The sequence below is a fragment of the Hevea brasiliensis genome, chromosome 11 (assembly GCF_030052815.1).
Source record: "Hevea brasiliensis isolate MT/VB/25A 57/8 chromosome 11, ASM3005281v1, whole genome shotgun sequence".
Lineage (NCBI taxonomy): Eukaryota > Viridiplantae > Streptophyta > Magnoliopsida > Malpighiales > Euphorbiaceae > Hevea > Hevea brasiliensis.
This window is the reverse complement of record NC_079503.1, coordinates 91,455,478-91,467,865: the sequence shown is the minus strand read 5'-3', so window position 1 is coordinate 91,467,865 and position 12,388 is coordinate 91,455,478. Positions and strand designations below refer to the sequence as shown.

General features: G+C 33.8%; 1 protein-coding gene across 1 annotated transcript in view; it reads left to right on the top strand.

Annotated features, from left to right (window-relative positions):
- The first annotated feature begins 2,322 nt into the window (after window positions 1-2,322).
- LOC110648003 (vesicle-fusing ATPase) overlaps window positions 2,323-12,388 on the top strand; it is a 28,221-nt gene continuing 18,155 nt past the window's right edge. The window contains 4 exon segments of the mRNA XM_058130296.1: window positions 2,323-2,789; window positions 3,231-3,326; window positions 3,415-3,496; window positions 3,613-3,663. Of these exon segments, the coding sequence (XP_057986279.1) occupies window positions 2,614-2,789; window positions 3,231-3,326; window positions 3,415-3,496; window positions 3,613-3,663 (405 nt within the window). The 5' untranslated portion in view covers window positions 2,323-2,613.

Genomic DNA, 12,388 nt, shown 5'->3' with positions numbered 1-12,388 from the left:
ATTTAAAGAAAAGGGTAATATGAGAAATATAAAATTATTATTTATTAAAATTTCTAAACTTCTTATATTTTTAATTAATCAATTTTGTGGGTTGAAAATTTACGGGTTTCGGAGATTTTAAAAATCTTTAAAAACTCTTCAAAACCTTACCTCATTAAAAAAACTTTGCTACCAAACATGTTACCTAAGTATACATTATCTGTAAAATCCACAACTTACTTCCAAAAACCTCATCCAAACATAGTATTAAAACGTTTCAGTATTCAATTAAGCTCTTTAACTTTTAAAAATAGATTAAATAAGTTTTTCAAATTTTTAAAAATAAATTAAATAAGTCTTTTAACTTTTAAAAATAAATAAAAAAATTAAATTATAATTTGTCTATCAACCCGTTAATAAGATTAGGGCATAAAGAAATAATAAAAAAATAGCTTAAATATAAAGATCTTCATTAGTGTGTAAATCGATTGTACACTACCATTGATAAACACCAAAATAAGCAATATTCACAGGGCCAGAAGCACAAAAATTTTTTAGTATATGGTGTCATCATCAGCAATCTCGCATATTTAATTTACAATATCTCGATAAGTATCTACTACATTTTAGAGCAAATTGATAAGTTCGTTTTTTTACCAAATGGTTTAATAAACTTCTTTATGTGTTTGTAGTTTCCATAGAGACGCTTTTTGAAACATTCGGTATAATAACTTAATAATATGCTATTTAATGCGATATTACAAATAAGATATATAGGATTGTTGACGAGAGTTGTGCACTAAGAGATCTTCATGTACGACATTGACTGGATTTATATTAGAAATAAATTACATTATAATTTTTCTTCATCTATTTTTAAAAGTTAATGTTAAAAGATTTTTTTTATCCTCAAAATAGTAAAATAATTTATTTGATTTATTTTTCAAATTTGAAGAACTTATTTAATTTTTATTAAAATTTGAAGTGCTTATTTAAATCACGAAACACTTTAATAACTTAAATAATTATTATCTTATACTTTAATGGTCAAAATGTGCCTTTTGCAAAATAAATTATGAAAATGACAAGCTGTTTTGTCGAGAGAAAATGGAAAAATAAGGAGGGAAGAAAATGAGTAAATGCCTATTTAGGCTCTTAAAGTTATATCAAATAGTCATATAAGTTTTTAAAGTGTTTCAACATTCAATTAAGTCATTTAACTTTTAAAAAAGATTAAATAAGTTTTCAAATTTTAAAAATATATCAAATAAGCTTTAACTTTAAAAATTGATAAAAAATATTGAATTTTAATTTGTCTCTATTATAAATCCAACCAAAGGCTGTCCACAAAAATTTTCATAAGGTTCTTATCAACAAACTTATTTGATTTACAACATCTCCATAGATATTTGCATTTTAAGTATGTTGATAAGTTGTTATTTTATCAGATGATTCAAGAGCTTTTCTACATAAATTATGACACAAATGATGAACTTATAGAAAAGTTTCTTGAATTAATCAGTAAAAAATAATTAATTTATTTGCTTCAGGATGCAACAAATATGCATGATTATTGATAAGACCCCGTGCACCTTGTTGGATTTATATTATAGAAAAATTATAGTTTAATTATGTATTTTTAGAAGTTAAATAATAGTTTATTTGTCTCAAAAATGATAAAAGAGTTTATATGATCTATTATTAAAATTTGAATGATTTATTTGATAACTTTTAAAAATTAAATGATGTAATTGGACCCTGAAACATTGATGTATTTTATAATTACTTGATTTAAAATAAAGTAAAATTATTTTATTATGAAAAATAAGGTGATTTAATAAAATTTTACAATTCATCTTATTAAATTTTTTATAAAATGATACTTTTTATGTATGGTCGATTATAAAAAATTTATTAACTTAAAAAAAATAAAATTTCTTCATTTAAAAGAACATATTTATACTCGTTAAATATTTCAAATTTAAAATCTATTATTTTAATCAAAAGTTAAGATGGATAAAAAATGATAATTTAAGATGTTGAAAAAATTTTATTTTTTTAGTTAATAAATTTTTCATAATTAATTATTTCATAAAAAAATATTATTTTATAAAAATTTAAAGAGATGGATTATAAAATTTCGTTTAACCTTTTTTTTTTTTTTTAACAGAGTACTTTCACTATATTTTAAATAAAGTATTGTAAGAGTTTGTATAACTATCAATCATATTTTAAGGGCGAGTATAGGCCTTTGCATAAAAAAAAATATATATATATATAGGTCTTTGTATTAAAAAAAAAAAAAAGTAAACGGCAATGTAATTGATTAGCAATCCAACGAACGACGTGTCGCGTGGTTCGTCCTTTGGAATTCAACCAGTTATTGACTCCTCCCGCGATTCCGAAGTCCAACCCGGAAACTTGAGGCCACGGGCGTAAATGAAAATCACAGCCCCTTGTGAATTGTGACTCGATCCGATTCTTACCTGTTTCTCCGCCCAGGATCCAATTACTTAACTACTTCGATTTCATTGCCTTCAAATCGAAGCAAACCCCTTGATTCTTTTGCTATTTTCTGTGCAAAGAGAACTCAAACAGATCTTCACAGGGAATAAAGGAAAACACAGGAGAAAAATGGCGGGACGGTTTGGTTCTGCACCCTCGACGATGATCGTGACCAACACTCCAGCGTCGGATCTCGCTCTCACCAACCTCGCCTATTGCTCAGCGTCCGATCTACACAACTTCGCCGTCCCTGGAACCAAGTTCTTCATGGCGTTAATCGGCGATTCCTTTGTTTTATCTCTTTCATATCCTTTCATCTGCATTCTCATTTCCTCTTTAATCCATTTCTTTGAAATCATTCTCTTAAATTCCAGCACTATATTAGCATTTTCCTTTTGGAAATCGACTTATTATTTTGAGATTTTTTTTTTGTCCAACATTGATTACTGGTAATCGGCAAATTATGTTCGCATTAGTGTGATTGATATCAACAGTGACGATTTCTAATTTGTGAAATTCAGAAGATATGTAATGGGAGAGAGAATTGGCTTAATCGTGATTGAAAAAGATTGATAAAGAGTTGCTTTAATTGCTGCTAGTGCTATTAGGTTTATATTTTCTCTTGCGTTTGGGAAAACTTTGTTTAAATTCAATATTGAAGGACAGCATGTAATTTCTTTTAGCAACATTTTAATCAATGCCTTAAAGTTGCCATTGGATTTTTTGTGGCCTTAACTAAGAATTACTCCTCACGAAAACATTCGTCCAAGTAATATTGCCCTGAATGCTATTCAACGTCGGCATGCAAGAGTTTCTACTGGAGACTCCATTTCTGTGAGCAGGTTAAACTGATTATACCTTATGCTCTGCTTATCGTTCACCCTTTATTGGTTTCTAATTATTTAACTTTTCTTCTGGTAATTCTTTTAGGTTTATCCCTCCTGAAAATTTCAACCTTGCATTGCTGACACTTGAGTTAGAATTTGTGAAGAAGGGCACTAAGAATGAACAGGTATGCAGATCGGCCACTTCTTTTGGTGTTTAGGGAATGATGATTTTGTTCTTTGCATTGCTTCCATTATGGAAGGTTTCAGGATTGAAAGCTTTTTATGTTATGTTGTTCTGTAGGTGGATGCTGTTTTACTGGCTAACCAACTCAGAAAGAGATTTATTAACCAGGTAAAGTTATTATATGTCCAAAATGTATTGCTTATGCTTGTGAATCTTACTTGTTTGTTTGCTGGCTGATTTTTTTACTTCAATTTCTTTTTTCTTAAAACTATCAATTTCTTTTATCCTAAAGATGTTAAAATTTACACTGGAACCATTTGGATTACTTAATGGGAACTTTGAAAAGATGCTTATGCCTATTAGAAATTCATTCTATGTCACATTGGAATTTGCAAAACTGAGATGAAAATGCTCATAGGTTAACTTGAACTGAATTTGAAGCAAATTGTGAGAAGTTAGAGCTTGTACTTATTGTGCACCAAGAGTGCTTGATCATGTGAAGTGAGGATTGATGATTGCAGTAACAACAATTAGCTTTTGATATTTGTAGTAGATGATTTGCAGATGAGATGGAACTGTGTGGTTCCATAAATAGAAGACAATGGCTTATGATTTAAGTAGTACATGGCCCTAGATAGATTTGAATAGCAGAATTGTTTCATGTGGCTGATGCCAGGTATAATTAGAGCTTTTTTATGTCTATAATAAAATAACTTTAATGTAGGTCCTCACATGTCTGGATTGCCTATTGGTTGTGAAAAAACAGAGAAGAAGAAGAAGAAATTTGTGGAATAGTTTTCCTTCATTATTTTCTCAAGCTATTACATGTATATATACGCTTACAGGATCCTATATAGGAAGATATACATAATCAAGGAATCCTTTGATTATAGGGATTGAGTCAATCCCTTAATTTACAATTATATACAATCCTATTTTTACACTACCCCTCAAGCTAGAGCGTACATATTGACACAGTGTGAAACTCAAATAGAAACACATTCTATGCACAAGAGTGAAAGAGAGAGAAACTTCTCTATAGTATTTTTATTGATAACCATCTGTTCCCAAAATACATAAAATTTGAGTTATTTATAAATATTAATCTTCTAAACCTAATAGGAACATGAAACTACTACATAAGAAATTTAGATAAACTAAAATACAATTGGAAATCCTAAATAAAATAGGAAGAAATTTAAATCCTAGATAAGTAAGGAAAATATTAATAAGTCCTAAATAGAGTAGGAGACTTTCTAATTAATTTTAATCTAATTTCTACAGCTGCTGGAAGTTTTCACAAGATATCCTAAGGAATTAGGACTGCTGGAGATGAAAATTAACTAAAAAAATGTTGTTGTCTTTTGTCTAGAGAATCTCACAGCTGGGTGTGGGAGTGAGATTTGCTGTCTCAAAAATTAACTTTGCTCAAACTTGCTAAAAATTACTATTTTCCCCATTTTCACACTAGCATGCTTCCATTGTTGCTCGACTTCTTCACTCAAAAATTTCCCGCATCATACTCCCTCACTTGAAAAACAAACTTGTTCTCGAGTTGAAATAACTTGCAATGATCCAAAAGCATAGCCAAAACAACTCCAGCACCATTCTCCCCTACTTGAAATCAATCCTCGAAGTGGAAGCGAATGAGAATCTTATTGGAGATGTACACTATATAGCTTCCTTTATTGAGGTAGTCAGTGGAGAATTGAACGAGATTGAATTTATTAATTTCACCGCTGCCTTTGTCTTCTCAAAAACACTCGGACAAATAAAATCAATAGAAACAATAGGACATAAAGGGTTCATTAATTTTTCTTGTGGAATCACCATGGTTTGAGGTGGTACAACCAAAGCTCCAATTGTAACCTTAAGTTGCTTTCCTCCAAATTCTTCGTGAATATTCGAGGACTCTTCCTCGACCTTTTGCAAGAACATCAACTTCCTTACCATGGATTATTCAGATTCAAAATCATCATCCTCATCCTCGCTTTCTTCAGGTTCACAATAAATTTCCTTTTGTTTTTCAGTAAAGTTCACAGTTTTCTTCCTTGGACATTCGCTTGACCTATGCCCTCTTCATTGCATTTATAACATTTAATAGGAGTTAGTTTATTGTAGGGATTTGTACCTTTTGTGGGATGGAAACTTGAGGCCTTGTCAACTCTACCTATTGGATTTTCGTTTGTCTTCTTCCCTTGGCAAAATTAGGAGCACTATGGGAAACTTCCTCTTCCTCTTTCCCAACTACAGCCCGTTCATTGTCCTCATCATACCTTGGATATGAATCATGGTGCACCCTTTCATACTTCATCATCTCTGCCTTTAATGTCATATTCTTTGCCTCAAATAAAGATCTTAGCACTTGGATACCAATTTGATCCTTGATTGCGGGTCTCAATCCTACCAATATCTTGCAACTTGTTGTCCCTCGGATTCATGGAGATTATTCCTTTCAACTAATCTCATGAACTCAAAGAAGATACTCATAGACTATTCGGTTTCCTTGTTGACACTGTTGGTACTTTTGGAAGAGAATTTGCTTATAATCTGTGGTAAGAATTTTTATTGCAATAGGCACTTTAACCTATACCATTTATAAACCGACCCTTACCTTCTCTCTTCCTCGTAGCTTGCTACCTCTCCCACCAAACGAAAGCACCACCTTTGAGCGGGCATGTGACTAATTTAACTCGTCTTTCCCGTGCCGTCTCCATGTAGTCAAAGAATCTCTCAACATACCCTACCCGATCCAAGAATTTCTCAATATTCAAATTCCCATTAAAATTGGGAATATCAACTTTCAACCAAAAATCTTTGCTTGCCCTCTCATCATATCCACAAACACCTCTCCTCCTATAATCAACTTGCCACCAATGCCTAGGATAATCATGGGGATCATAGATGTCCTCTTCCAAGTCTTTATCGTAGACATGTTGCTTATGAGCAGGAATTGGTAGGTAAATAGGGTCAACACAAGCTACACCATCAGTTGGCCTTCTATTTCCCACCCAATCCTTGTTTGCGTCAATTTCTAAAGCAACAAGATGGCCCACAGTTTCTTCAAAACGTCTTTCTATACGCCCCAATCTGTGGTCCACTGGTTGCTTTAAGTGTTGTTCCAAACGATGCTCCAATCGTTGCAACGTGTTGTCCCTTTCATGAGCTTTAGCTCCTCGATCATCCTTGCAAGAGCCATGGTCATCATCACCTCCATCAAGGTTAGCCATCTTGATTGGGGTGATTTTTACGGCTCTGATACCACCTAATGCAGCGTGAAACTCAAATAGAAACACACTTCATGCATAAGAGTGAAAAATAGAGAAAATTCTCTATAGCATTTTTATTGATAACCATCTATTCCCAAAATACATAAAATCTGAGGTATTTATAGATATTAATCTCCTAAACCTAATAGAAATATGAAACTACTAAATAGGAATTTTAGATAAACTAAAATGCAATAAGAAATCCTAAATAAAATAGAAAGAAATCTAAATCTTAGATAAGATAAGAAAACATTAACCAGTCCTAAATAGAGTAGGAAACTTCCTAATTAATTTCAATCTAATCTCTACATCTGCTAGAAGTCTTCACAAGACGCCCTAAGTGAATTAGGACTGCTAGATATGAAAATAAACTAAAAAAAATGTTATTGCCTTTTGTTCAGAGAATCTCATAGCTGGGTGTGGGAATCTCACACCTACTATCCCGAAAATCAACTTTGCCCGAACTTGCTAAAAATTGTTATTTTCCCTCATTTTCACACTAGCATGCTTCTATTGTTGCTTGACTTCTTCACTCAAAAATGTCTTGCATCACATATTGTATGCTACCTTGTTATAAATATACCCAATCCTAGTCCTCTGAGAAATTTAGTGAGAATGTCTATTAACTGGTCATTCAAACTGACAAAACTACTTGCAATACATTCAAATTCGATCTTTTGTCTAATAAAGTGACAATATATCTCTATGTGTTTCGTCTTCTCACGAAAACACAGGATTAGAAGCAACATATAGTGCAGCGTGATTGTCACAAATAAGCTTCATCTGCTTATCACCTCCACATTTTAGCTCCTTAAGAAGCAGTTTTAACTTTGTAAGTTTACACGTAATGAAAGCTGTAGCCTGATACTCTGCTTCTACACACAATTTGGCTACCACTTATTGTTTCTTAGTTTTTTAGGATATTAGATTCCCTCCAATTAGAATGCAATACCCTAACGTAGGTCGTTTGCCTGAAGGAGATCCTGCCCAATCTGCGTTAGAATACCTTATAATTTGTGTATGTCCCTTGTTTTCATGCAATAGACCTTGTCCTAGAGCTCCTTTGATATACTTGAGAATCCGAATTAGTGCATTATGCATTCCAGTGACTATCACAAGGAGCTTGTAGGAACTAGCTGACCACATTTACTGCAAAAGAGATATCTGGTCTTGTGATCATGAGATAATTTAACTTACCAACAAGTCTTCGATACTGATTAAGGTCTTTTAGAGGCTCCCCCTATCTAGGAATAAGCTTAACAATTGGGTCCATGGGAGTATCAACAAGTTTGCAATAAAGTGTGCCAATTTCTTTCAATATGTTCAATGCATATATCCTTTGTGAAATGACATCATTACTAGATTGAGCCACCTCAAATATTTTAATTTTCCCTAATCTTTGGTTTGAAAATGACTAGTTAGATGTTGTTTGAGTTGGACAATGCCTACATGATCATTGTCTGTTATGATAATATCATCAACATAAGCTATTAAATTAACATGCTTGCCATGAAGAGAATGTCGGTAGAACACTAAATGGTTTGCTTCACTTTTTTGCATCCTAAATTGTTGAACAACAAGATTAAATCAACCAAACCATGCTATCCAGGATTGTTTTAGACCATGAAGAGACCAGCATAGTCGACATACTAATCCAGGCTCTCCTTGAGAGACAAATCCTAGTGTTTGCTCCATATCTTCAGCAAGCTTTTCATGTAATCTGACATTTTTATTTTCCAACCGATGAAGAGGCCAATGAAACATTGGCTGGCATAGAGATAAAAAGGCGCAGAGAAACAATCTTTACTACAGAAGAAAATATCACCATAATCAAGGCCAAATATCTGAGTATAGCCGTTGGCAACTATACGAGTTTTGAGACGATCAATTGTCCCATTTGATCTTACCTTAATTGTAATACCCAATGACATCCAATTGTAGTTTTGCCATGTGGTAAGGGAGCTATCTCTTAAGTATCATTATCATAAAGAGTAGCCATTTCCTCAACCATAGCCTGCTGCCAACTGGGGTGAGGCATTTTTGCCACTATCATAGGCATTTGGACAGTGGATAACTTGGTAACAAAAGCATGATATGAAGGTGACAAATGGTGATAACTCAATTCAACTCAACTAAGCCTTTATCCCAAAAATTTGGGGTCGCCTCTATGGATTCTCTTTCTCTACTCTCAACGATTTTGTGTTAAATCGTCGAAAATGTGTAATGCTTCTAGGTCATGTTGTACTACTCTCCCCCAAGTCAGTTTAGGTCTACCCTTCTCTTCTTTCTATCCTCTAACCTAATGTGCTCTACTTGTCTGACTGGAGCTTCCTTATGCCTACGATTCACATGACCAAACCACCTCAATCTCCCTTCTCTCAACTTATCCTCAATTGGCTCCATTCCTACTTTTTCTCTAATACTCTTATTTTAGACTTTATCTAGTCTAGTATGGCTACTCATTTACCTTAACATTCTCATCTCCGCAACTCTTCTCTTAGACACATACGACTCCTTCAGTGCTCAACACTTACTACTATATAACATGGCCGGTCGTATGGTTGTACGGTAAAATTTTCATTTCAACTTATTGGGAATCTTGCGATAACATAAAACTCCCGTGGCTTTAATACTATGATTAACATCCTCCTCACATCCCCCATTTACTTGAAGGATTGAGCCGAGATATTTAAAGTGATTATTCTGGGGCAGTACCACTCCATCCAAACTAACTCTTTTCCTATCACCAGTTCGCCTTCACTGAACTTGCAATACATGTATTCTGTTTTTGTTCTACTTAACTTAAAGCCTTTTGACTCTATAGTACTTCTCCAAAGCTCTAGCTTTCTATTGACTCATTTTCGCGTCTCATCAATCAGAACTATATCATCCGCAAACATCATGCATCAAGGAATATTCTTTTGTATATGTTTCGTTAATTCATCTAAAACTAATGTAAAAAGGTAAGGGCTTACAGCTGAACCTTGGTGTAATCCAACTGAGATAAGAAAATCTCGTGTCACCTCCCACTGTGCGCTCAATAGTAGTTGCTCATTCATATATATCTTTCAACACTTGTATGTATCTAATAGATACCCTCTTTTGTTCTAACATTCTCCATAAGACATCTCTTGGAACACTATCATAAGCCTTCTCCAAATCGATAAAAACCTTGTGTAGATCTTTCTTCACATCTCTATATTTCTCCATCAAGCTTCTAATGAGAAAGATTGCTTTTATAGTTGAACAATCGGGCATTAAGGCAAATTGATTGGGAGAGATAGAAGTGTCATGACGTAGTCGATGTTCCACAACTCTCTCTCACAATTTCATAGTATGGCTCATGAGTTTAATTCCCCCCTAGTTTGAGCAACTTTGTATTTCTGCTTTATTTTTAAAAGTAGGTACTAAAATACTCCTCCTACATTCATCAGTCATTTTCTTTGAGTTTAGAATCTTATTAAATAATTTAGTTAACCATGCCACTCCCATATCTCCCAAACACTTCCACACTTCAATTGGTATTCCATTAGGTCCATAGGCTTTACCCACTTTCATTCTTTTAAGTTCTTCCTTTACTTCTAAAAATCTAATCCTTCTAGTATAATTCACATTCTTTTCTATTGCTCTATAATCTATATTCATACTATTACCACTTTGACTATTGTTAAAGAGATCATTAAAATAATTTCTCCATCTTTCTTTAATGTCTTCATCTTTCACCAACACTTTTCCTTCTTTATCCTGAATGCACCTAACTTGATTGAGATCTTGACATTTCTTTTCTCTTCTCCTTGCTAATCCATAAATATCTTTCTTCCCTTCTTTAGTTCCAAGTTTCTCATATAACTTTTCAATTGCTTGACTAACTGTCTTTTTTGCCTCTTTCTTTGCTATCTTGTACTGTTCATATGCCTCATTATTATCACACTTAGGTAATTTCTTATACCATTCCCTCTTTCTCTTCACTACCTTTTGTACTTCCTCATTCCACCACCGTCTCTCTTTTGAGGGTGGTCCATATCCTCTAGACTCCCTAAGTATTTTTCTAGCTACTTCTCTAATCTTTGATGCCATCTGTATCCACATACCATTGGCCTCCACATCCAGCTTCCATGCTTCGGACTTGAAAAGCTCATTTTTGAACTTCACTTGCTTTACTCCTTTGAACTCCCACCACTTTGTTCGAGCTACACTATTTCTTCTGATCTTACTTGAGTTGTTCTTAAACTTGACATCAAAGAGCACTAACCGATGTTGACTTGTTAAAGCCTCTTTCGGAATGACTTTGCAATCCTTGCATAGAGCTCTATTTGTCTTCCTGGTTACGAGGAAGTCAATTTGGCTTCTATGTTGCCCACGTTTTAAAGTCACTAAATGTGACTCTTTTTATAAAGTAGGTATTTGCTAGTACTAGGTCGTATGCCATAGCAAAATTTGGGATGCTTTTTTCCTTACTCATTTCGGCTGCTAAACCCAAAACCTCCATGAACATTCTCATAACCTTGCTTATCATTTCCTACATGTCCATTCAAATCTCCACCGATGAAAATATTCTCTTCATTCGGTATGCTTTGTATTAGATCATTCATATCTTTCCAAAACTTTTGTTTACTCTCACTATCTAGTCCTATTTGTGGGGCATAAACACTAACTACATTTATTGTTTTTCCTTCTAGTACTAGTTTTACTATTATAATTCTATCTCCTACTCTTTTCACAGTTATTACAGCATCTTTCAATGTCCTATCTATAATTATGCGTACTCCATTTTTGTTCCTCTCCTTTCCGGTAAATCACAGTTTGTACCATGAATTACCCACTTCCTTGCTTTTCTTTCTTACCCATTTAGTCTCCTGAATGCAAGTAATATTCACCCTTCTCCTTTCCAAGGTATCCACAAGCTCTATTAATTTCCTGTAAGTGATCCAACATTCCAAGTACCAACCCTGATTCTCCTCCTATCCTGTTCCTTCCTAATTGATATCCTTCTATGATATCTTCTATTGTTTTTTATGCTTATCTTGTATTATGTTCCACTATCTGTTCTACTATCTGTCCTATGGACTAACTTCTTTACCCACACACGTTTATGATGTGAGAACCCTTGCTCATTTAACACTACACCTGGGCGCTGTCATGGTGCGTCGCTTTCGGTGAATGCCCTACACCTTTGCATATTTTTATTACACCCAGGCTCCGTTATGGCGCGTTGTAAGTAGAGGACGCTCCAACATTTATATCATTTGAATTCATATCATGAGGTGTGACGGAATTTTTACGCTGGTTGTCACCTACCGTAACCCTCCTTCTTTATCTGGGCTTAGGACCGGCTAAGCACAAACTATTTAGGTTGAGTTAAGGTGACAAATAGTGATAATTTAAGAAATTATAAATAGGATGTGGAATGGATTGTGAGAGGATTGAATATTTTTTTGAAGGGCAATGAAAGGGAAGCATCATTTGTTAAGGAATCAATCGGTGCAAGAGATGATGTTGAAGTAGGCGACGAGTCACTGGGAACAGTTTGTGGACCGTATCATGAGAAGAAACATCAATTGGGTTAGCAGGCGGAGGATTTGTTTGAGGTCATCTTGAGTAAACCTGAAGTGAGGAGGAATCTT